We start from the raw sequence: 26,799 nt of genomic DNA on the forward strand, positions 1-26,799 counted from the left end.
GGGTGCATATTTTGTATTAGTATTTCCAGTGTCCATCGTCTGTCAGTCAAATATAATAAAACACATTCCTTCATTATAATTCTGGTTAGTGGCTCACAAAGAAGACAACCAATGAATGCCTGCGACGTCAGCCGCTATTGTTAGCGAACAGCCAATGAGCGGCATCGGGAGGCGGGACAACATGGCAGGAACTCACTGTGCAACAGTTAGCTTAAAAGGTGTTTAAACTGTAACGTTACGTTCATTTATAAAGTAAATAAAGATTGTTAACCTTCAACGGAAGGCGTTTTTACTGAGCTATTAAAACTGTATTCACGTTTACTCATGTCTAATCTCCGACATTAATATAAAGGTGTCGAAAAAGATGTGTAGCTAACGTTAGCTAACGAATGCTAATGGATACCCCTTGCTAATTTAGCTAACACGTAAACATGCCGCTTCAGTTAGCCTTAAACACTCGTACACACAGAAGTGAATGAAAGACAGTGGCGTGGGGATCCGTACGTTGCGGCCCAGACAGCAGGGATGAAGAAGTGGAACTGGAGAGAAGGGCAGCGGCCGTACAGGCGACGAGGTGGTGGTGGTGGTCAACGCCGTGGTTGGTACAGGGGCAACCGGCAAAGGTCAACACAGGAGGAGCAGTGGTATGTTTAAGGACACTCTGACGCATAGCTAATTTTAAAGAAAGTGATGTGTGTCTGTGACGTCAGTAAGAGTGGTGCTGTGTTGTCAGGTTTGGCCATGATGATGCTGGGCCATCATACAGAGCACCTCAGAGGAGATATGAGAACCAGTCCACTTCCTCCTCATCTTCCTCATCTTCTTCCTCCTCCTCTGAGACCAGCACTACTGCACCAGGTCAGTAACACTCACCAACTCTTTCCATAACTGAACAAGCAGCACAGTGTTGTTCAAACATTATTGTTCCAAGGCAAACCCTCATGAAGGTGACATTTCCAAGGCACACTATATGATGTATACCAGGGGTGTCAAACATACGGCCCGTGGGCCAGAAGCAGCCTGCCAAATGGTCCAATCCGGCCCGCTAGATGACTTGGAGGTGTCAGGTTTGAGGAGCAAGTTAAACAATGTGTTGTCTTCTTCATGTAAAATTCTGCTTCAGAGGCTTCTCCTCCCTGACCAGCATACAGTTCTCTGATGTAACAATTAATACTTACTGTGACCATGTTGAAAGATATATATTGTGCAGAATATTGTCAATCAGCAGCTTCACTTCAAAAGAATCTGTGTCAGGAGATGTCTGGATAAATGCACATGTAATGACAGTGAGAAGTAGACTGACTGATAGATTGTTGAAAATTACACTTATTTTTCTTAAGACATCTCAGGCTGCTCATCTGTTTTGTGAAAGGATGGATCTCCACAGACTGTACTTGTAATTCCTTACACAGAAAAAGGCAAATATTGGAGCTGATGGCTCTTATAGGTTATGGTGCGATGGTTTTATTGGTCCGGCCCATCTAAATCAAACTGGGCAGCATGTGGTCCATGAACTAAAATGAGTTTGACACCCCTGATGTATACGATGCATCCTCAGAAATGATAATAATAATAGTAATAATGACAAACTTTCTTTACATAGCAATGTTCATACAAGAAATGCAGCACAACAAGAGGCCCGTTTCCACCGCAGGAACTTAGGGGTAATTTTACGGGGCTGGGGCCGTTGGTGCGTGTCTCCACCGCAGGAACCACCCCCGAAGGACAGAGTTCCAGAACTTTAGACCCGTTTCCACTGAAGAAGTTTCTGGTACTGTTTGGGGGGCAGGAACTACTACAGGAACGTCCTCTCGCTCCGCCCTCTCAACCACCGTGTCTCCACTGAGAGGGCGGAGTAGGAGGAAGGTTCCTGTAAAGTTACCGGGCTCTGGATGAAACATAATCATTGCGCGACCATTTTAACCAGGGTGATGCGGCAAAGAGACAAACAAAGAAGAACAACAACAAAGAAGAAGAAAGCAGACATAAGAAAGACGATTATCAACATGGACGGAGCTGAGGTGGTTGCTGGGTTTCTGGCGTGTCTCTTCGTTTGCATGGCGGAGGAAGCTATATGAACGAGCTAACCCTCGTCTGCTGAGTTTTAAAAATGCCGGCTATTTTGTTGCTTTCTGTTGACGTCACATCCCGCCTTGAGTATATCCAATCAGCACCAAGTAAACCCCAAGCCCCAGCCAGGAGTTTTTTGGGGCCGTTCTGAGTACCTACTCCGAGGCAGGGACTTGTTTAGCCCCTGTAAAAGTTCTGGAACTCTGTCCTTCGGGGGTGGTTCCTGCGATGGAGACACGCACCAACGACCCTGGTTCCGTAAAATTCCCCCGAAGTTCCTGCGGTGGAAACGGGCCTTTTTACAGGGGCTAAACAAGTCCCTGCCTCGGAGCAGGTACTCAGAACGGCCCTGAGAAACTCCTGGCTGGGGCTTGGGGTTTACTTGGTGCTGATTGGATATACTAAAGGCGGGATGTGACGTCAACAGAAAGCGACAAAATAGCCGACATTTATAAAACTCAGCAGACGAGGAGTCGCATTTTTTAAAAGGAGTCACATCAAAGAGCATGGACACCAAGAGGCGAAGCTCAATAGAACGCCCCCCAGCAACAGACTCGCCCATGGTTTCGTCCTACCGCCGCCATTTTGGACTGTCAGCAGACCCGCTTGCATACAAAAACACACAGACAAACTGAAGTATATCGCTATTAATTATGCTTACAATGCTACTCACCTCGTGATAGCTTGGTCACAGCTGCTTTTTCACGTTTTTGTAAAGCAAAATATAGACTTTAAAAAAAACTAAACGAGGAAAAACTGCCTAGATGGCATCTCTACATATTACATCCACTCATGAGAAGATTAACATAATTACTCCTTCAAAATCACCCCATAAGCCAATCTACCACAAAAAAAAAAAAAAAAACATCAATTAGAAACACATTAATGGCGATGTCACATAGTCAGGAATAAAGATTTATTTACAGTTTGTACAGTAAGGGGACAGTAATAATAATAATAATAATAATATATAGGCTATTTTAATATGATATATTTTAATGCTAAAGCAGTAATCAGTTCTGATATAAATGGTCCAAGAGGCCATATATATATATATATATATATATATATATATATATATATATATAAACTAAACAAAACGGGCATATTAAATTGATATGAAAACACTTTGAAATTTACACCTCAGGAGTTCTTACCTGTCGGGAAATGGTGGAAGGCCAGGTGCGGGGTGTTCCACTGATAGTTGTTGCAGTTAATTGCACTACGCTGTTTTCTTTTACTTTTTTCCTCCTCTCTCCTTGACATCTTGCATGATGTCTGGGCGCAACAGCCCAAGCTCAACAGTCCAAAATGGCGGCAGCGCCCTTAGTGGCTGTTGGCAAAAATTCAACGGAGCTTCACCTCTTGATATCCATGCTCTTTGGTCTCATCCAGAGCACGGTAACTTTACAGGAACCTTCCTCCTAGTCCGCCCTCTCAGTGGAGACACGGTGGTTGAGAGGGCGGAGCGAGAGGACTTTCCTGTAAAGTTCCTGCCCCCCAAACAGTACCAGAAACTTCTTCAGTGGAAACGGGTCTAAAGTTCTGGAACTCTGTCCTTCGGGGGTGGTTCCTGCGGTGGAGACACGCACCAACGGCCCCGGCCCCGTAAAATTACCCCTAAGTTCCTGCGGTGGAAATGGGCCTCTTGTTGTGCTGCATTTCTTGTATGAACATTGCTATGTAAAGAAAGTTTGTCATTATTACTATTATTATTATCATTTCTGAGAATGCATAGTATACATCAGGGGTGTCAAACTCATTTTAGTTCATGGACCACATGCTGCCCAGTTTGATTTAGATGGGCCGGACCGATAAAACCATCGCACCATAACCTATAAGAGCCATCAGCTCCAATATTTGCCTTTTTCTGTGTAAGAAATTACAAGTACAGTCTGAGGACATCCATCCTTTCACAAAACAAATGAGCAGCCTGAGATGTCTTAAGAAAAATAAGTGCAATTTTCAACAATCTATCAGTCAGTCTACTTCTCACTGTCATTACATGTGCATTTATCCAGACATCTCCTGACACAGATTCTTTTGAAGTGAAGCTGCTGATTGACAATATTCTGCACAATATATATCTTTAAACATGGTCACAGTAAGTATTAATTGTTACATGAGAGAACTGTAAAACAGGCAAACTTATTTACTGATTCAAAGCCACAAATCTTAAAATCATAAGATGAAAAAGTCATTTAAAAAATGATACCATAAAATCACAGCATTGTATGAATTGTAGAATGAAGCTGAGCAAGAGCAGTGTGCGGGATTTTCTGTTCAAAGACTCAAGTGATATTTTCCAATGCACCCACATCTGGGACAGTTTGATATGCAAATATCTCTCTTCAAACTATAAACCACAAATAAACAAATAAAATCAACTAAGACGGGTTTTAAATGAGTTGCATCAGCGTGAAGCGTAAAAAGGAGTTTCAGACCTGTGTTAGGTAGCTCAGAAAGAATAAGTATTAATGTAGAATGTATTATATATTATTATATTTTATTATATTATATTAAAATGTATATAGAGTCTATACTGCACAAATATACAATTCATGATAAAAATGACTTAAAATTTTCCCTTAAGGGACCCCTTTTCTATCACTGAGTAAGCTGACAACTTCTGACAAAGTGACATATGTCTATTGATATTTTATATTATATTCAGTGCAGAACATTAACAATAAACTGTACAATTAACCAAACCGGTGAACACAAGGAAGCAATCTGGATTATTTTTTCCTGAGATCGTTACACCACACATGAGTTTTCTTGATATTTTTATAAAGTTTTTATACAAGTCTGTTTTCTTGAGAATCCTACACACCTAATAGGCTTCTGCTGTGTTGTTTTGTCTGACAAATTCAATGTGCCCTTCTCTTTTAAACTTTGCCATTGCTCGATTAGCTCTGTTTTTTTTGTTTTTTTGTTTTTTTTTATCCGCATACTTTTCTAATTTAGGGGGAGGCTGTTTAGCAGAGACTCAGACTCTGTAATTATTGCTTGTGTTCAGGTCTTCAACATGCCCTCATCCTGTAACCGTTATATCTTGAAGGATAATCTAAACTTTAAAAATAACAATACTTTTTTTTTTTTTTTTTTTGTAAGATTTAGGCCCACTAAAATCAAGAAGGCCTCGTGACCCTGTGTGAAGCTTTGGCAACCTCTAGTGGGGGTCAGGACCTCTGCGTTGAGAACCAACAGAGCATTATTACAAAATCATGTTTCCAGAATGTAGTGCTTTTTTTTTTAGACTGGTGCTTTAGGTTTTAAACTGCGAAACTAATAATTAAATTGTTATTTATAATTTAACAGGCCATAAAGAGGAACCAGATTTGATTTTGTTACAATAATGAGGCAGGCTCAAATGCTATCACACAAATATGTTACAGAGAGAAAATTACATTTCAGATAGGTCTGCTTGCTAAATATATGTCTGTGGTTTTAGTTGATTTGGAAGAGCTATTAATCATAGCATTTTTGTTCTGAACACAGAGGTTTAGTGTTCAGTCATGACTCATCATCCATGACACATAACACGCACTGCATACTGGTACTCGCACACTAATTTAATACAGTTGGTGCCCACATGAAGACTTAATCAAAAAACACTGCAGCACAAAACCCTTGCTGATCAGTACATGGTTATTCCAACTGTAAATGACATGATCAGGAACTTGAATAGCAAGAACAACTACTATTCATGTACTTGTAGATATATTTTCTCTTCTTTTTACTATTTTAACTTTCAAAAGCTTCACTAAAGACACTGCATCTGGTTCTTGTGCATCAATGTACAGTTCTAATGCCACTGATATATGTCCATATCAAATAAACTTAACTAACGTTACCACTGGTTGTTGCCAGAGCTGCCTGGTTTCTACTTTGACCCGGAGAAAAATCGTTACTTCCGCCTGTTGCCCGGACACAACAACTGCAACCCGCTGACCAGAGAGCAGATACAGGAGAAAGAAAGGGAGAAAGAGAGAAACAAGATGCTGGCAGAGGATGAAAAACCCAGAAAAGTGAGTCAGAATTATTTCAGTTGTTCTTCAGCTCGTAGCATTGTGATGTTATTTCTTGTGTTTGAAACTGCAGTGCTACTTCTTCTCATCACCTCTTTGGGTTCCATGTTTGTTTGTTTCATAGAAAGCACCAAGAAAAGGTTTGAACACTTCGCTGCTGCTGCAGAGACGACATCTTGGTCTGTTGCCTGAGAACTCCTACTGCAGGTACTGTATCACACTGCTGTGTGTATACATGGACGCAGAGCTAGTCCTCTTGTATCCTATCCACATTGCTCACAGCTGTAATACATTAAAGAAAACAACCCCAGCAAAACAGTCTAACTGTAATGATAATCGGTTCTGTATGTGTAGAGTGAGTTTTCTTTGGAGCGTTGCCGGGCCACTAATAATGACGCTGATCAATTTTGATGTGGGTTAAAAAAACGGGTCAGGAAAAGAAACATACTAAAACAAAGTCATAACGTCGTGCAGCCTGACAGTTTCAACTATATGAATACATTTTATTTACATGATTTATTTTATCCTCATGTCAAACATTTCTGTACACACATAAATACACAGACACATTGTCAGAGAGCAGAGAGGAGGGGAGTTAATGATCCTGGTCGTCTGCAGATGTTTCTAGTCAGTGTTAACGTGGTTACTGTGCGTCTCCAGGCTGGTCCATGAGGTGAAGGTCAGTGGAATGAGACGCCACAAACTAGAGATCCAGAGCACGGACAACAGCAACCCCAACACTGACAACTTCAGACTCATAGTGGTGAGAACACACACCAAACACACTTGAACTCATACAGTACATCAGTCGCACTGTATAAACACATTTTATACTTCGTTTAGAGTTGGAAAAATCATCACTGTTTTTTCCCAGTGTACTTGCTGGTCTGTACATCCTCCCTCTTCTTCCTCGTCTCTCTCAGGGGGACTCTGCATGCGAGCGAGTGTTCACAGTCAACGATGTGTCACATGGAGGCTGCAAGTACGGCATCATGAACTTCAGCAGCAGCAGCCGAGGATCTCTGTCTGTGGAAATGTGCGACAACCTCTACTTCACCAACCGCAAGGTGGGAGTGTTTCACAGGAGCAGTGACTCTGAATGTGTATCCATGTTCCTTCTTACATTTTAAAGGCACGCTCTGCAGGAGTTGTCACTTACTGTTGGTAAACACAACATTCAAACTTCTCGATTCAACCAAACTGAGAGAGCAGCGGTGCTCCAGCAAGACTGAGAGTGAATTAATGTTAAAGAGAACAAAGCTTTTTTCTGGTGTTTTAAAGCACAAATAATCACACTCACTCCTCCTCACAGCCCTGCAGGAAGGTGCTGCCTTGTTGAACTTTTTGTGAGTTCAGAAAGCACATGCTTCACCCTGTCCACTTGGCTTCTTTGCTCTGTGTAGCTCAACCTTGCCCTCGATCACACAGACATGCAGACTTGCAGCTTTCATCCACAGAGCAGAGCAGAGAGCCAGAGACCGTAATGTAGCCTGGTCGCTATGTTTTTATGGAGTCCTGAGGCCTGTACTACAAAGCAGAATTTAAAGTTAGCGAGGTAACATCGGGGTTAACTCTGGGTTTTCAGTACTATGAAGGTGGTTCTCTTTTTAACAGGATAAATCACAGTTGATCAGTTTTTAAAGAAATTGGGTACTGTATACCACTGTGCTTTGCGTTTTATTACTGGTTGCAGCTATCGTGTGCAGCACTATTCCTTATATGCCATCGCACATTGCCCATCTTTGTATGTTCGTAGACTCTCTCACTGGCTGACTTTTATTTATAAGTCTATTCTTGGACTTCTGCCTACATATTTGTGTTTACACGTGTGTAGAAACCTCAGCCGATTTGGCCTGCGTTCTCAGGACATCATACAGATAAAAGTCCCGCGAGTCAGAACTGAACTGGACAAAAAGGCTTTTAAATTTTCTGCCCCGTCTACCTGGAACGATGTGCAGAAGGACTTGAAACTGACACATCTTGTAACTCTGGGGGAATTCAAGCCAATTATAAAAGACAGAGAATTGAGTTCAGTTGGATCTTGTGATTGCACTGTGTAATCATGTAATCCCACTGTGGTTTTCCTGTAGTGTGTGATCGTACTTAATTTGTGTCTTGTGTGTTTGGTGTAACCATTTTGCTTTTGTGCTGCCGTCTTGGCCAGGTCACTCTTGGAAAAGAGGTTTTAAATCTCAATGAGTTTTTACCTGGTTAAATAAAGGATATTGATTGCAGCTTAACAGCTGAACAGCTGACCTGCTCCGGAGCAGGTTAACTTCAGAGTATCGGATCACAACTTTTCAACACCCCGACCTGTGACCAATCAGATCACTAAGAAAAAGTATCCATGGACAAAAGTCTCAGATAAAAAAAGAGGAGCCTTTTTATTGTTATCGTTCAGTGGAATCATTTCATTCTCTCAGGGATCTGTTTCCACTGGTTTTAAAACAGAGCTTCTAACAAACGGAGAAAACGTTTACAACAATAAACACATGATTTTAGCAGGATTTGAACTTACACAAAGTTTATTTTAGTCTGCAGTGATCGCTTACAGTGCTGCACCTTTCCACTCTGCAGCTCAAAATAACATGAGACACCTGTGTGATTAGAACTGGGATAAAAGAGATATTATTTCATTAGTAAAATAATTCACAATCACATATCACGTGGCGCAGCCTCTTTCATTCATAGTTCTGATGATGTCACACGTAATTAACACCCCTGCCACTTCCACATGAACGCGCTCGTGGCTGGATAGGAAAACCCAGAGTTGACTGAACTGGTTAATAACCAGCTTTGTGGCAGTGGTTATCAGACGGCCGATGTGACGGGTGAGTCAAGCCAGATGACGAAAAGATATCCTGGGTACATTGAACTGGCTTCTGACCTCTGACCTCGTGCACACCACTACCCAAAGGATGACACCCAAATTCCTGCATAGTAAACCCTGTTAGTTTGGTTACCTGTCATTTTGTTTTGGCTACCCATGAGCTAAAGGTTTGTCTAATTGTGTTTCAGGTGAATTCCATCTGCTGGGCCTCAGTCAACTACCCAGACTCTCACGTCTTGTATCCTTCTTCAGCATGAATGGTGCTCTTAGTCAGTCTACATGTGTTAAAACTCAACCACTGCTTGTATTTCCCTTGACTGAGCTGACTGTCAGGCTGTGTCTGGTAGGAGCAGCAGACACCCCCGGCTGTGTCAGTTTACTTCCTGCTTCTCTCTTCAGCAACTCTAACCCAGGTTGTACTCATCTTTTTTGGTTTCTCATGATGTTTAAGACATTCATGTTTGCCTTCATATGATGTTAAGTAATCAGAATAATTCATTTTGACCCCTTTTTAATTCATTAACCCTCACTGGGCTTCAAAATTCCTGACTTTGTAATGTACTCAAATGTCTGCAGGCTGACCGTGATTAAGTAAAACCCATATTTTATGCTGGTCTTGTTTGCTTACCTCCCATAGTAACATTTCTCCTCTGTCCCTCTGTCTCCTCAGAGCAGCCCGGGATGCTGTGCAGCTTCAAGATATCCTCAGCCTGGTCTTGTGCTTGGTGCCTCAACCCCCAGTTTGACAAGACCTTCAGCACAGGTTTGTCCAGCTGTCACCCATTGTTTTAAAACTCAAGATTGAATATGAAATACATAATCAGATCATCGTAATAACTGGCTTCTGTGGAGCCGTGAGTTTTCCAGCTTGGCTGTAGTTTCAGGATGTTGAACAGCTTTGAATGATTTGTTTTGGCAGAGAAAAAGCGACAGCAATACGTTGGAATCGAAACAAGAAATTTTCTGTTGTTTTACCAAATCCACTCGGACAGAAACGTTGACATCCATCTTGGGCTTCAAGTTTATGTTGGAATGCAGAGTTACCTAGGCGCTCATTGTTGTTTTAAATCATTAAAATAGTGTATTAATTAATAGTGTATTAGTAATTTTGTAATTACTAATTGGGCAAACATTTCCTCTTGACAAACTGATAAATCTAAGTGATGTTTTCTTGCATGTGTTGGCAGGCCTGTCTCGTAGGGTGATAGTTAAAGATGCAGAGACGGGCCGAACGCAGACGTACAGCGCCGGCAGCGATGTCTTGGCTCAGCAGTTTGCCCTCAGGGTGAGTCATCTGTTACCTTTTAAGTGATTCAAAGCATGTTTGAGTTCACTGAGAACATGATGCAGTATGAATTCCTCTTTGACAAGGCTCAATGTTAAAAGACAGGAAGAGGCAATTAAGTAAAAAACAACTTTTTCCCTCAGGTCCCTGTGCTGTTTAATGGTTGCCGCTCAGGAGAGATCTTCAGCATTGACCTGAGGCAGCGCGGCCGCAGGGATCAGAGCAGGAAGACCAGCCGCTTCCATCAGGAATCAGCCATCACCTCCGTACGCGTCCTGCAGGATGAGAACTACCTGCTCGCTGCTGACATGCTGGGCCAGGTCAGCTTATTGGCTTGAACATTTTTTGAAGATTAGTACTAAGTTATATAAGAGGGTGCTTCAACTTTACTGATTTTAAATTCAAGATAAAATTATGGCTCAAATCAGGCCAGTCACGCACCCATCAGGCATGAAGGGAAACACATGACCCACCTTTCCCTGCTGTACTCTGCCTCTGACTGGCTTACCCTCACATTCTTATCCTAACTAACCAACGTTCATTCATTTTGCATAAACCTAACCAACCTAACTAATGAAGACAACGAGCACTAGCCAATCATAGGGAGAGAAGGGCAGGTCATGCCTTGTGCCATGATGCCAGTCCAGGTGTGCCATGGGATTTTGTCATTACTGTATTTTATTACTGCAGTATTCAACCGGGCCTACACAAAAAGTTATGAATGCATTTTTGATAAAGAGGCAAACTGTAGCTAAAAAATGTGATTTAATTTAATTTAATTTTAGAAAACCCTCAGGGAAGCTATTTGTTGTCGTTCAGACATGGGAATCATAAGTGTGTGACACATCAAAAGCCCTGATTGGCAGCTAGTGTGAGAGACGGTAACAGTGAGTGAGTGAGGACGACCTACCACGGATAGAAAAGGGAAAACGAAGCTACCTGTGTTATTTTTCTTATTTTTAGTCTCATGCCATGGTAAGAGTGATGACACACACCATAGATGCTACTGTGCAGATATATAAATACAGGTGTGGCCTGAGATTTTGGCTCGGGCACAAACAGTTTGAAAACCACTGTCCTAGGAAACAGTCTATAGTAAACATGTACTGGCTTCCTGACCAGAGACTACAGATGTAAGTTAGCTCAAAGCTAACTCTGGTGCAGCTCAGAAGCTCTGTTTGTCCCTGTCAAATAAACAAATAAAATACAGATCTTTTTTGTAAACAGAGGGTTATAGATTGGGTCCTACAAACATCTCAAAGACTAGTATGTTAACCATGTTTTGGCCCTGATGTTAGGTAAGTGATCCAGGTGGGAAGAAAATGGGTAACTAGCTTATATTTACACAAACTTCTTCAGAAGATAATTCATAAAGTATTAGCCCATGTGGATTTTATTATTGCTATAACTATGTGCTCTTATTTCTCTGCAGATTAAGCTGTGGGACGTGCGGGTGACAAAGCCAGTGCAGGAGTACAAAGGGCACTATAACGAGCATGCCTACCTTCCCATCCACGTCAATGAGCCTGAGGGGCTTCTGTTGGCAGGTAGGACAGGACACAGTTTGGTTTTTAAAACTTTTACTGTTAAACTTGTTGCGGCACTGATTCCCCAGGTTTCAACAGGTCAGGAGGAAGTGTGAGAGGCAGTTCACAACCACATAAAAAAATCATTATCCACTAGTAGAAACAAGTCTCTACAATGGGAATGCCTCTTCGATAATGAACCAGTGTGTTTGTATATGGGGTTGGGGTCATGTTAGGTCAAACACACCAAGAGTAGCCCAGGTGCAGGTGACCTAGTGTAAAGGGATTCTTTAATATTCCCTCCACTCAGGTTTTAAGATGCACAAAATCTCCCTCAAGCAGCTCAGCCAAATGACAGCACAGAATTCCCAGACAGATCTAGAGGCCAGAGTCTCTGGGGCTGTCCCATTTTTCCACACTTGGCTGAGTGCGCTTGGTTACGCACACATTTTGGAGACTTTTTGCCACGCGGAACGTACATTTGCCTATAGTGTTCAAGCACGTATTAAGTGGCCAAGTACGCAGGGATATTTAAAGAAATTGGGACAGACTTGACAACGCCCCTTACATTGCGCATTGGATGTTATTCTCCGCGAACAAAAACATTATCCAAACATGATCCTGTTTAGAAAAGGGTGTAAAGAAATAATTTTCATGTAGGGATGAGAAAAGGTGTGGATAATCAGCTGTGATTTATGTTGAGCTGATCTGTGTATATGGATATATGATTATATTTTCATGTTGATGAACAGTTCATGATATTTCCATGACATCCATTTAACGAAGTCAGTTAATACGCTGGCATATATAACACTACGTTGGGTATCTAAAGGAAAGTTACAGGTTATTAATTAGTGAATAAAAGGAGTAGGGTTAAAAAAGTTAACTACTGTTTTGTAATATTTGTCATGTTGGAAATAAAGACATCAATCAAAAGAACCTGTATCCATCAGCTGCAGCATTTGTAGCCCCGGTAAACAGGTAATCGTTTTCCGTTCTTAACTTAATGAATTGGAGCGTTTGTTCCGTGGTCCCTATTTCAGATAAATTCTGTGGTTAGTAAATAACTCCAGGGCAAAGCTTGATGTGAATTTCCTCACCACAGACACATTAACAAAGCTTCCTAACATGTACCATCGTGACGCTATGATATGAACGGGACTATGATATAAAGTTAAATTTATAAAACATTTTTCTTACATTGAAATTTCTTCGGCGGCATCTCAGTCAAAATCCCGATGATGGCAGACTTACTGAACTATAGTGGGCAGACTTCACTAGCTTCTCCTTCTTTAGTTTACTGCTGAAACTCCACCAGCTGGTGATGCATTGTGGGATTTATACTTGGCCAAATACCGCTCAGGTGCAGTCTTACCGTAAGTGTGGGTAAAGTACAAATCAAGCGCACTGCACTTGTGTTTGTCGTAGAAATGGGATACACTTGTGCTCTTACACTAAGCTCATGGACGCGCACGTCAAGTGTCCAAGTGCACAAGTGTGATGAAGCGCACGTAATGGGACAGGCCCTCTGACTGACAGTGTTTGCTAACATCAAGTCTGCATTCAGTTGAGGAAGAGGGAGAATAGGCTCGTTGGAGATGAACTGCGCCTCGCCTGTAAAGTAGACGAGAGCGGGTGGTGGTGACAAAAAGCCGCGGTGAAGTCGGACAGTTTCCAGCAGCCTTCAGTCCGTACAGGAAGTCACAGACACACTCACATCCTGTCTGAATGATGTCAGTTCATTAAAGACCCATATATCAGTTTGTTCTCAGTCTCCAGTTGTTTTAATTATGATAGATTCATTTATTAAAATAAACCTTCAAATCAGACAAATACAATCTTAATCTCTAACAAAAAATGAAAAGTTTATCTAAAACGTCGTATTGTTGAGTCGACATCTGAACCAGTCAGCTGTTAGATCAGGTGAGAGCCAGGCGGTGCAGTCGGTGGAGAGCAGCTGCAGCGCCTGGCTCTAAAAACTGCAGCCGCCTCGCTCTCGCGGCTTTATCGCCGTCCACTTTTGTAATACGTCAGAGCAAGTCGGGATGAAGTCGGACACAAAACTAACCAGCATGCATTGTGCGCCGATCACCAGTGATTGAATCTGCGCAGGCCTGGCTCATCTCCAACGAGCCTATTGTTTCCTCAGCTCTCTTAGGAAGGGCGTCGTCACACCCTGATTGGTCCAGAGGGGAAATGCACCAAGCTGCTCTCCATTAATTAGGAGTCAGTGCCCACACACACACACAACAGGTGACCTGAATTACCCTCCCATCAACTCCGGGGAGCTGTGACATCCACCCAAACTGTACTGTACTAAACAATGAGGGACTGCTACACTTAGGCCTTGTTTAAACTGTCAGTCCAAATTATTTTCATATCCAAATTGTATCCAGATTGATTTTAGGACATCTGGACCGCAAAAGAAAAAACACATGAAATATGTTTTCAGCAAATATGATCTGAACTGTATTTGGAGGTGGTTTGAAATGGGATTCCAGTCACACTGACAGATGTGTCTCAGTGTGGACTCTGTGGACGCTCAAATCAGATTTCAAAGTGTCTTCTTCTTCAGCTTCAGTTAAAAAAATACACATACACAAATACAAAATACTCTCAGTTTGCATTTCCTCCTCTTCTCTTCCTTCCCCAGTCGGTCAGGATTGCTACACAAGGTTATGGAGCCTGAAAGATGGCCACCTACTGAGGACCATCCCATCACCCCACCCGGCTGCAAACGACTTGATCCCGAGCGTGGTCTTCTCCTCCAAGCTGGGCGGCTGCAGGGGACTCCCCGGCCTCCTCATGGCCGTCAAGCACGACCTTTACTACTTCCCGTACAACACTGACTACCAGGACGGCGGAGAGCAGCCGGCCAGCGCTTATTAAGGAAAAGACTGAGAATGCTTCATCTCACAAATCATTTCTTGAAAAACTACATTTCTTTTTTGCCAAATGTTTGGATGGAGTTATATTCATATACAAGATCTGTAGGTATTTGATAGCTGAAAGCGTTCGGCCAGTGTACGTTTCATTTCCACAAGGCTGAACTGAACTTTTGATTGGGAAGATGACCTCAGAGGAGTTGCATTTAAGTCTCAGGGGAATGTTATTTTCGACCCACTTGTTTGTGCCAAGAGGAAATAGAAGTGCTACATAGACGAGTGCACACAATTACTACAGTTAAAGGGACAGTTCACTAAAAAAATGACCATTTGTTTATCAGTTACTGAACTTGGGAAGAAGTCTTTCTCATATGCCTCCGTCGTGAACGGAGAATCTGAAAAAGGCAAACAGCAGCATAACTAGATCAAAGCATCCATTTGCAAACTCTCACAGGAATCCAAGTGGTTGAATCCAAGTCCCATTTATTTCAGCAGTTTGCTCAGTTCTTCCCAAACACGTCTTTGCACTTCAGTCCTACAAGTACAAGTAGCACGCCCTGAGTGTGCCTGAGCATGCATGTATGAGCTCCACAGCCCTGCATACGACTGTTTGTACCAATGACAGTAAAAAAAAAAAAAGGACAACGCATTTCCACTTCCTCCTCCTGGGTTAGGGTGTCCCATCTGCAGCCAGCCACCAGGGGGCGATGGAGGTGCTTTGTCTTCACCTTGTCCATCTTCATCTACAGTCTATGGCTTTACTGACGTGTTTTAAATCACAATGTTTAGCATAAAATGCGTGTGTTTGAAGGGCTGGGCACCAACTGGATAAATAAGACTTGGATTTTACTGCATGAGACGTGCGAGTGTTTGCGAACAGATGATTTGATGTAGTTTTGCTCGGGCGGGCAATATGAAGATATTATGTCATTATCGAGATATGAGACTATATATCGTCTTAGATTCTGGATATTGTATCGTGATGTGGCATAAATGGTGTTTTTCCCTCAGTTTAAAGGCTGCATTACAGTAAAGTGACTAAACTTACCAGATCTTTTATTAGTTCTAACACCTGCCTTAATTATTATTGATGAGTATTGATAAAAAATGTCATTGTGTCATTATGTTTTGAACACAACAAAACAATGGTCATCCATAAAACTTTTCTGCATCACAGAGTGTATTTAGTCAGAAATATAATGTTGGATTTTGTCTCCCAGTCCGAGCATTGATGCAGTGCTTTTGAGGAAATTTAAAAATAGAGATATAGCCTAAAAATATTGTTAAATAATTTCCAGGACATATCGCCCAGCCCTGAGTTTTGCTGTACTTTAACGTGGTCCCCAACCCATGAAGAATGTTCGCCTTTTTGGATTCTTTGTTCACCACGGAGGCACGCAAGAAAAGCAAAGTTTCTCTCATGAATTCAAGGTGACATGTGGTGAGTAGCTGACATGCAAATGATCATTCTGGGGTGAACTGCTCCTTTTTAAGACTTCTTTAATCTTTTCGAATAAGTGCTCTTATGACGTGATTGACCTTTGATTTTTAATACAAACTGATAATAATTTGGAAATCCTGCATTTATACTGTGATTCAACACTTTATCGTTGGTGATTGACAATTATATTCAAAAAAAAAAAAAAAAAGAATCAGTAAACACGGTGATGTGTTGCATTGTTTTTGCTCCTGAATGACACACACATACACACACACACACACAGAGACGTGAGTTTCTGCAGTTTAATACATACTGTATGAGCGTACATGAACATTAAGGTATTGATTTGTTCCATGTGATATTTATTGAACACGTCTCTCCGAGAGCAGGACGGTGACCAGATAGTTCAACGTGTTATTTCAGCTTATTGAAATTGTAACCAAACCAACTCTCCCAGTCAGTCACTGAAAATAATCCCAGGTTAACCATCACTGCAGTCAGACCTCACAGCCTTCAGTCGAAGCCTGACTGCATCATCACGTGTTATATTTGTCAGATAATTGTACAGTACAGTACAGTCTCCTTCTCACGTGGTGCTCCTAACTAACTAGCTACACAGCCTGAGTTGATAGAGTAATGGATTACTCCTCTAAGTATCTCCTGTTTTGAGGGGCCAGCCTCAAAGATGGTTTCAAGTCTTTAACTGTACCATATTGCTACTGTGAGCCAGCCACTCTGTGAGAGCTGCTGCATGTCATCCCACTGCAGTCACATTTGTCTTGTTAGCACATAGTAGTTCTACCATTTTAAAAACAAAGCGAGGCCATTTAAAAATTTCCCTATTAAAGTAAACTTTTCCCCATATATGTATATATTCTATGTAAAATTTAAAGTCAATGCAAACAGCATTATTAAAGGAGAACAGGTGTTTCTCAACCTGGACCTTATTTTCCGTTGTTTTCATGTCTAAGTGACGAATAGAGACAGTTCTTGAAATCGGTCCAGTATTGAGAGCGTGCTGCAGCGAAACAGGCTGCAGTGTGACCTCTGAGGGCAGGTGTGCACGTCAATTTACATCTATTCCAAGAGTTTGTTTTTGCCACTGACAGGCTCAAATTGTTATTATGAGTGTCTGAAAACCTTACAGAAAGGACCCAACTGAGAAATGAAATGTTTTTCATAGCTTTTGCTTGATCCAATCTGTTGTGTGTTCAAGTCTCGCTAAAGAAAAAGTTCTGAAATCTTGTGGGCTTTGTCACATTGTCAAAATCAGCTCGAATCTCGCTGCTCGAAAACTTTACATTTCCTTATTTTGCTGCTTCACAATAAAAGTTTTCACATAACAAAATGATGGGGGACTTTTATTGTGAAGAATCTACAGGAAATAAAATGTGTTTATCACCGAATTAGCGGAACTTTGTTAGCAGCTTTTCTTCAATAAAGGCCAGGGAGGAAGAGTAAAGGCAGAGAGATGTTGATTAAGAGCTGCAGACAACAGGCTCTTACTGCACCTCTGCAAACAGCTCACCTCCAACAGGTAAACTTCTGTTACCTGCCCTGCTGTGGAAAAACACATGCAGCAAAAATAACAGGGGACTAAACTGTATACCTGCACATGCCATTTACAAGCTGGTTGCCAACCGCCAGAAAACGTAGAAGAAGAAGAATGCGAGAATTGTTTTGTTTCTGGTTCTGCGGAAAACTTGCGCGAGTTTGTAGTTTTTGCCAAAGTCCGTACATTTAATGGAAACACACAGGATTCGTGTTTCTCTTAATGCGCATTTCCCAATGATTCAAATCACTTTTGGATGGAAACATAGCTAGTGTTAATAACAAGCTGAGCCTGTCAGTGGCAAAAACAAGCACTTTTAATGGATGTAAATTGACGGGGCGCACCTCCTAAAAGTGGTTAAATCGTAGCCGCCTGTGCTGCTCCAGCTGCAGCCCTCTCTCTCAGTACTGGAGCAATTTAAAAAATTGTTGTTCCCATGAGTCACTTTGACACAAAACATGGGAAAACAGGGTTTAGGTTGAAAAACATCGTGGTTCCCCTTTAAGGCTCTTCTATTATCGTCTGCCCATTCGAATGCACAAACAACCACAGAGTATGGAGGGATTATGTAAGACGTAATTATATAAATTGGAATGCATCTCAGTGCTACAGTACATCATTGGCTTCTGATTGTTCTAATCCTCCTGAAGCCAAAGAGTGGCAGAGAAGCTAAAGCTTTGCGGGGCTGAAGCAGAGGAAAATAACTGCACATCATCCACCAAATTAATTGTGGTGGATCGTTTTTCAGATTTTCCGTCGTTGCGTTTGAAGCCGGCCCTGAACTCTACATCCAGGGCTCCTGCAGAAACAATCTTACAATGAGAGTGCTTACCTGCTGTCACCAGTTTAAGATGCTCAGTCAGTACTATTATTAAATCACATGTAGCCCCAGACTAGAAAAGGTGCTAATAGTACAGGTGTGTCACACTGGGAGGGATTGTCGAAGGGGTTCATGTGCATCGATATAGAAATTTAAAGGATCACGGGGGTACATTGATATTTACCTGAACTCAACTGTGAGCAAGCACGTACAATACTCACTCGTAAAAGTTTTTATCTCTCCACCTTCCTGATTTTCAAGTCTCACTCTGACTGTATTCTTCACAGTGTAAAATAGAGGCATATTATAGTGAAATAGCATCAGGGGACTGATGTGACGTGAGAACAGCGTTAAAAAAAAACAGAGTTCAACCTGCCACGGACAGTCTAGTGGCAGCCATTAAATGCCACGTAAGAGACAAAAAGGGAACTGAAGCCTTTTAGCCAAATGTCAAAAAATGTTGTCAATTCCAGTTTTCGTAGAGGCCAGTATCCTTCACCGTCTCCATCTCCTCGTCCTGCTAGAGCTCCCCAGCTTTCTGGTTGCAGCCGCTGCAGACCCTCACCGGGTGGTCCCAGCCGCGGGAGGGGACGGCACGTCGCTCCTGAGAGCAGTCGTCACACACTCCCTGGCCGCAGGCGCGGCAGTGGTGGATGGAGAGACGTGGGGAGAACTCCCTCTGGCACTCGTTGCAGGAGTGGATGTCCTGGTCTGGAACCCAGTAGGCTGGACGAGCGGCGTCCTTCACCAGGCCTGGACGTGGAGGAGAAGAAGCAGCAGTTACTGATACGACTGTTCTTACTGCTAAACAACAGCTGGATAGAGAGATAGTAATGCTCACCAAGAGGTATGTCAATGGCGCCGACTACAGCTCCTAAAGTGTTCTGGACCGCCTCCCCAACCTTCCTGGCTATCAGGGTGCCTCCTTCCTCCTCCAAGGCAGCATCCAGTAACTCTGCATGAGAGTACACGCACATATGAAATCATTGTCACTGGTAAGACTCACATTCAGAAAACCAAAACTGACATCACATCGAAAATTAAGTCGAAATTTACCAGTTGGGATTCCTCTGTTGTGGAAACATGCGTCGCAGACTCGGACGGGCGCGAGGCCCCAGCCCCTCTCTGGGACAGGCCGGGTTTTTGAGGAGCAGGAGTCACAGAAGCCCTCTCCACAGGCACGACAGTGGTGCTTGGTGTCGTTGGGCTGGAACTCCTCCCCACATTTATGGCAATTCTGCAACACACACAGTGAGGACGACACCTTAGTCTACTACCAGCTGTCACACAGCAGATATAATTCCATAGAGTGTAAGATATGGAGGAACCTCGTAGGATTTATAGGAATACTTTGACTTCCAAATGACAATTTGTATATCAATTCCTCACCCTGTGTTACATTGAACTAGTGAAGAAAACTTTGCTGTTCTTGCATGCCACCACAGTGAACAAAAAATCCAAAAACAGAGAAAGAAGTAATGCTAGACCACATTTAACAACAGCAAAACTATACCAAAACACCTGTTAACAAACTCTCACGCAACTCAAGCAGTATAATCCAAGTCTCATTTATCCAGCCGTATGCTCAGTACTTCCCAAACAGTCCTTTGTGACAGAGAACTGAATGGAATGTGAAACTATACAATCCTCTCTTCACAGCCAGACTCCATTGACAAAAACAGTAATTTTACCACACTAAACACAGGAGCTGCTCATCTACTGCTGCCTCCATCAGTTAGTTATTGTGTGACTTTGGTGTTTTAAAGGTTTAGTTTGGATTCAGCGAAGTCACAGTCACACAAACTAACTAACTATCTGAGGCAGCGGTAGACCAGCAGCTCCGTGTTCAGTGAGGTAAAATCACTCTTTTTGTGAATGGAGTCTGGCTTTGAAGAGAGCATGGATTAAGGTTCACTTTCCATTCAGTTCCCCATCGCAAAGGGCCGTCTGTTTGGGAAGTACTGGGCATACAACTGGATAAATGAGACAAGTTATGTGAGAGTTTGTAAACTTATGATTTACATAGTTCTGCTGTTGTTATACTTGGACCCCTATGACTTCAACTCATCAAGAATTTTCTCCATTTTTGGGTTCTTCGTTCCCTGTGAAGGCATGTGAGGAAAAATAGTTTTTCTTCATGAATTCAAGCTAACATTGGGTGAGTAACTGATACACAAATGATCATTTGGGGGGGTCATGTGTTCCTTTAACAGGTGTGTAATAAACAGTGGTATCTACACTATGTGCAAACACTGTTGATGGTTTACCCATCTGTCCCTATCCCCCTCATCACTGATGCATCTAAGCAACAAAGGCTACTCTTCAAAACCAAACCTTTGTTTTAAAATGCTACAAATTATAAAGCTGCCAGCTAACTCTGCAGATTAAACCTACAAGTGCCAAATAACTGTAGTAAAAGCGCTGAGGCTCTGAGCTTTGCACCAAGTTGAATTTTATGAAAACTAACAACAGCGTGGACTCTGTTGAACCTTTTCTGTTCTTGGCAGCGGCTCTCTAAGCGGTGACCTTGGTTTGGAGTGTGTGAGAAGAAAAGTTCAACTTTAGTACAACGTTACATGCACTCACTTTCATCTAGTTTTCGTTACATACCAGGATAAGAGAGTTGGGTTTCCAGTAGGCAGGAGCGATCTGGTCGGTAAGCCAGGAGGTGACTGCTTTGGCAGGCTTGACGCTGAGTTCAGACACTGACTGAGAAATGTATTTGACTCCGTCCAGCAACCTCTGGGCGGCGTTGTTGTTGTCTTTCAAGAAACCGTCAGACTGAAAAGACAGCAAGGGGAGAGGACCAGAGTGAAGATAGGAATGAATATACTAGCTGGCATATAGCATGTTTTATGGCTGGCATTAAGTATGGCAGCACTTTTGACTAAGTATGCTTAGATCCTCATGTTAACATGAAAAAAGGTCATAAACCACGTTTGACATTTGATTCCTGGGCGTCTACTAACGACCAACGGGTGAGAATAAACCACAAATGCAGCTCACAGTGGACGTGACAACATTCATTCAACTTAAAGCCTTTGAAATCCTGGCTGGGCAACTTTGTTTAATTGGTTTAGGCAGAATCTCATTTAGGCTGTTCCACTGTGGCCTTACCCCAGGCCAGATGTGCTGGATCTCTGTTCTGACCACTGTTTCCACTGGATCCTGGTTTCCATACCAGTACTGCCTGCTTCTGTAGATCACTGCACAGTTGGGGCACTCGATTACATACCTGGGCAAAGACAACAAACAGTTCCAGTATCAAGTGGACAGATTGTTCCTTCGGTCTTGATCTGAATTGAATAGCTGCAATACATTTGTCTTTACGCTTTCTGCTATAATAGCTCCAGATTAGCACTTGGGCTCATCACACTGTGTTTAAAAGGAAGCCATTTCCACTCATCTTCCCAATGGTTCTGTGGTAGCTGGACTCACCCAGACCAAGCATAGATGGCCAAGCCAAACCACGGTGAGTCAGACGAGGCCGTCGTTTTGGGAACCACGATTACCTCCTTCCCTCCTTCATAGCAGGCCTGAGAAGTTCAGCAGAGACACTCAGAACCTCGTCTTTGACTCAAACACAATATGTGGCGTTCTGTGCTTGTACTTGCCTTGCAGGTGTAGATGCGGTTGTCATACTGTGCAGAGTAGCGGCAGCGATGTTTGGCTTCGTGGTCAAGTCCTTCCTTCAGGTGATTCATGCTTCTCTTACAGCCTGAACTGAAATCGGAGCACACCATGTCAGAGAGAACGGCCAGAATGTTGTACAAGTGAGCGATAAATCCTAAAAATGTTTCAGTTATTTCAATACCTGAACATTGTTGTGCAAAAACAAAGCAAAACAAAAAGTCCAAGTGTCTTCAAACAAGACGATAATTTAGTCCTAATGTCCTCAAACGAGTACTTCCTTTATAACGGCATTTTAGCTTGTTTTACACCTTGTCTGCTTCTGTGTTGGGATCAGCTGCAGACTGAGCATCAAAGTGTCCACAAACGAGGACAACAGGTCCAAGTTAAGCAGAATGAAGTGTAAGGTGCAAGAAACCCAAAATGTGATGTGCTCATATGAGGACGCAGGGTCTCAGGAGGTTATTTGTTTTTTTAGTATCACTAATTTGAATTCCTCCTTCTGGTTAATGAACTACTACGGCTGCACCGTGCAGAGAGACACGTACCCACAGCTGAGACAGAGGCTGGAGCAGGTGAAGTACTCATCTGGAAAGAACGAGTTACTGGTCATGTGCTCGTCTGAAATCTCCCCACTGAAGCGTTCGCTCAGAGCCTGAAGGAAGGGGCAGGGAGGAGATGGAGGGACACGATGAGTCATTAACGTTCAATGTAAATATTAATGTTAACACACTCATAGTGTATACACAAAGAAGTGTTCTCTCTAAGTCACATTACAAAACGTTCAGAGGCATGAGTATATGACACACACTTCTTTCTACAATCTACTACCTGCAGAGCCTTGTAGATGACGCTGGCAGAGCGTGGCGAGCGGGTGGTGTTGTTGTCCAGCTGTTGCTCCAGGCTGCGCAGAAGACCGCTGAAGTCTGTGGGAGGGTTGTAGGTCCGAGTTCCGCGGTACTGGATGGAGCTGAACGCTTCTGGAAACAGACCAAGCTTCCTGAAACGCTCCTGGAGAAGACGCTCGGCCGATTCAGACGGTTTGTCTAAAGATGGTAAACAGAGTCAGAGACAGACAAGAGTGGAGGAGTCCAACATCCCAAAAATAACAGCATCATGTACCTGATCCTAGCAGCTTGGTGTGGACGGTCTCATGGAAGATGATCACAGCAGGGCCCAGAGTGGACAACGGGACATCGAGACCACAGCGGGTGGTCGTTGCCTTCAGCTCCTTGGTGAAATGTTTCAGGTAGGCATCTGACGCATCACCCAGGAACTTGAAGAGATCGTCATGGAGACGGTCGGCATGGGTTCGGTAGATGACCACGTCGCAAATAGCCAGGACTTTGAGGAGCAGCCGGGTCCGCTGGCCCTGATTAGCTCCTGATGAGAGACAAGTGTTAAATGCATGTTAATGAGAAAATCAGCCTCCCAGCAGCCCGTTCATGTCATCATATTAAAGGGGCAGTTCACCCCAAAATCAAAAACACATTTTTCCTCTTACCTGTAGTGCTGTTTATCAGTCTAGATTGTTTTTCCATGAATTGCCAAATGTTGGAGGTATCGTCTGCCTTCTCTCCAGTATAATGGAACTAGATGGCACTCGGCTTGTGGTGCTCAAAGCGCCAAAAAAACACATTTGAAAACCTCAACAGCAATGGCTCTTTCTGAGAATCAAGATTGCTCAAGATAATCCACAGACCAAAGTTAATCATTTACTTTTATTGAAACCAGCATGTTTTTCTGACGTCAAACTCATGCGTCCACGCTGCTGGATACTCGCGACAAGAAGGAAGCATGGCAGCGAGGAAGAAAGACTTCATGTCACAAAGAACGATGACAGCAGTGCTACTTGTCTAAAAAATGATGATTGATCAGGAATCGATAAGGAATCAGACTAATTAGCAGAACTCTAGAAGGAAGTATCTTCTCTCTATCGAGCTACACCCGCTAACAGAATCACAGCGCAGAAGGAAGAGTGCATCTACTGCTAGCTCACCTAGCGCCACTGAGCTAGCTAACGTTACAGCTTCTCTCACTGTCACAAGCAAGAGCCTCTCATCGATGAGTAGATGCACGCTTCCTTCTGCACAGTGATATGGTTGGTGGGTGTCGTTCAGGAGAAAGAAAATAGTTCCTACATGAAACTGCTCACAACAAGGTCTGTGGATTATCTTGAGTAACCAGGTCATGATTTCTATAAAGAAACACTGATGTTGAGTTTTTCAGATGTATTTTTTTGGCACTTTGAGCACCACAAGCTGAGTGCCATCTAGTTCCATTATACTGAAGAGAAGGCAGACATCTCTATGGCTGATATCTCCAACACTCTGCAGCTCACACCAAAACAATCTAGACTGATTAACAGCACTACAGGTAAGAGGAACAATATGTATATTTGATTTTGGAGTGAACTGTCCCTTTAAACGACTCCACTGTTTGTCCCATACCGGCTCCCAGCAGTCCTTCTGTGTCGATGACCACCACGCGGTGCACAGGGTCCATGGCTGCCCAGACACCCACAGTGCAGGATTCCTGGGTGGGCGAGGTCTTGAACACTTCTCGGCCGAGGAAGAACGTGTGGTTCAGGGTGTGAGACTTGCCCTCGCCGGTGTTCCCAAAGATGGAGACCACTTTGAGGAGCTCGTCTGGCCTGCAGCCCAGTCTGCTCACAAAGTCGTCCTCATCCTTCACCTGAGGAGCCACACAAGACCAGCCCCGTTATAATGACATCATATCAATGAGGTGTTAGGGAATCATTAAAGATGGCTGCTGGGTATTTACCTGCATCTCCTCCCTCTCATCCACCAAAAGGAAGCTGCACACCCTCTCCAGCTCTGCCTTCAGCAGCTCCATCTGTGACTCCCCCTCACTCACGCTGTTGTCCTGGGGAGCTCTGGCAGGGGGGTAGGGTGTCAGAGGGTGCTTCCTCTTGTTGACTCCGCTGTGGGTGCGTTTCTGGCAGTCCAAACACAGGTTGATCTTACAGCCCTGGCAGCGCACCACCGCCCTGAGCCGACCGCCGTTGACGGAGCAGCTGCTGTCACCTTTGCACGAGTCGCAGAAAGGAACGTGGCCCGGTGCAATCCGAACCCGGTCGTGATTCCTCATCCGCTCCTGGCGGTGCAGCTCCAGCTCGCAGCGGGCACACTGCAGGCTGCCACATTCATCACACTCAAAGGCGGCCTCATCTGAACCCCCGCAGGCGTAGCTCTCCTGACAGCCCAGTGTGGAGTTCATGCCTTTGTCTGCAGCTGGACCTTGACCACTCATCTCACACCTGACAGGAGGAGAGTGACTGGGATTGCACAAGCAGCAGTGGAAGACAATATTATGGTTCCTGTGAGAACCCAATGGCAGATGTGATGTAACCTTGTTTGTTCAAATTATCCTAAAAAAGCACTCATGTGCGGCACTGTCCCAAAGTGCTATAAATAATCAGCTGTAACACTATTAACGCCGGCTGTTAATGAGGGTGTTCAGCCTGTTATAAAGCCAGTCTTTGTGGAAATGTCAGCCACACTTGTTCTGAATAATAATGACTTTGTTTTGGCACAACACTTTGCTAGCTAGCATTAGCTGCCCCGCATCTCTCGTCTTGTTTTGGTCACGTAGCAGCTGTCAACATGCTGTGCTCGAAATAACGTCCCGAAAATACGTGCTGAAACTGAGTGATACACACTTTGTCTGTGACACAAAGAGAAAGAGACACACCTGTGAGAGAACAAAATAAGCTTCAGTCCACTGACCTAGCAGAAGCTACCCGGTCCGACCGACGACGACTGTCCTCACTGCCGCCGCGACACGGTCACAGTTACGAGCGGACACGTACGCGGTCTAGGAGCATAGCGCCCGCTGCCACATATGGCTAACGTTGTGGAGAAAGTTAGCTAGCTGAGCTATTCTGTGTCAGACCCCTGTAGATGTTGTTGCTTTTACATCAGCTGATCGGCTTGTTTTTATCCAGAGTTCAAAAGTCACACGAGCGCAATGCACTCTGGGAAATGGAGGACGTGGGAGTCTCGAAGAAACACGACGATTAAATCAGTGTTTTAATCTTTTTATAAAGTATTTTACAGCACATGTAATAACTAATAGTCCTGGAATGGTTTCTAGATGTAGCTTGACGACGGTTACCTAAATATTTGAACAAATGTGATGAGTGTATTGACAAGTTACTAACCGTTACCCATAATGCTTTGCACCTCACAGCTGCTGTAGTGTCCACTCTTATTTATAACCGGCGTACACCGGAGTTTACACGGTTATTAGGCGGAGACAGCGACTGACAGTAGGGGTTTCTCTCTTTATTTATAGTGCACAAATTTGGTATGCAAATGTATCCCTTATCTGCTGTGAGCGTCCAAGGACAGAGGGATGCTGTAAAACCCTCTAAGGCAAACTATTGGGCTTTATAAATAAAATTGAATTGAAATTGCAACATCAATCCAAAATGTTCTGGTGTATATACAGTGGAAAATAAATAATCTTAAAAAAATACTTGTTTTTCCAGCCCACAGAAATTATACTTTTAAACCGTATTTAGCTTGAATCTTTATAACACATGATATTTTTTGAGAAACCTCCTTAAGCTTGTTATTTATACAATTTATATCACATATTTTCCATGCTTTATACACTATTCATTTATTTTTATTTATCATTTTATCACTTTATATATATTTTTTACATATTTATTTAGTTATTTATTTATTGTTGTTATTATTTT

General features: G+C 43.1%; 2 protein-coding genes across 5 annotated transcripts; one reads left to right on the forward strand and one right to left on the reverse strand.

Annotated features, from left to right (window-relative positions):
* Window positions 1-138: 138 nt before the first annotated feature.
* Window positions 139-16,287, forward strand: wdr21 (WD repeat domain 21). Its single transcript, XM_049590500.1, has 13 exons — window positions 139-644; window positions 734-858; window positions 5,944-6,101; window positions 6,226-6,308; window positions 6,762-6,864; window positions 7,025-7,168; window positions 9,120-9,169; window positions 9,265-9,344; window positions 9,602-9,694; window positions 10,119-10,216; window positions 10,360-10,536; window positions 11,649-11,763; window positions 14,396-16,287. Exons 1-13 carry the CDS (start codon window positions 526-528, stop codon window positions 14,629-14,631), a joined length of 1,581 nt encoding a protein of 526 aa, XP_049446457.1. The 5' UTR covers window positions 139-525; the 3' UTR covers window positions 14,632-16,287.
* Window positions 16,288-16,356: 69 nt separating this feature from the next.
* zfyve1 (zinc finger, FYVE domain containing 1) lies at window positions 16,357-26,229 on the reverse strand. 4 transcript variants are annotated; one of them, XM_049590480.1, is made up of 13 exons: window positions 25,820-26,229; window positions 24,855-25,350; window positions 24,521-24,764; window positions 23,193-23,453; window positions 22,902-23,116; window positions 22,619-22,725; window positions 22,055-22,163; window positions 21,879-21,976; window positions 21,558-21,675; window positions 21,051-21,221; window positions 19,497-19,677; window positions 19,282-19,395; window positions 16,357-19,193 (listed from the first exon to the last, which is right to left on the reverse strand). In XM_049590480.1, the coding sequence occupies exons 2-13, from the start codon at window positions 25,341-25,343 to the stop codon at window positions 18,961-18,963; spliced, it is 2,340 nt and encodes a 779-aa protein (XP_049446437.1). In that variant the 5' UTR covers window positions 25,344-25,350; window positions 25,820-26,229; the 3' UTR covers window positions 16,357-18,960. The 4 variants fall into 4 exon arrangements, with proteins under 4 accessions (XP_049446437.1, XP_049446441.1, XP_049446439.1 ...); XM_049590484.1 differs by having other exon boundaries at window positions 24,855-25,368; XM_049590482.1 differs by having other exon boundaries at window positions 25,785-26,229.
* Window positions 26,230-26,799: the final 570 nt, after the last annotated feature.

This window comes from Epinephelus fuscoguttatus, linkage group LG11 (assembly GCF_011397635.1).
Source record: "Epinephelus fuscoguttatus linkage group LG11, E.fuscoguttatus.final_Chr_v1".
Lineage (NCBI taxonomy): Eukaryota > Metazoa > Chordata > Actinopteri > Perciformes > Serranidae > Epinephelus > Epinephelus fuscoguttatus.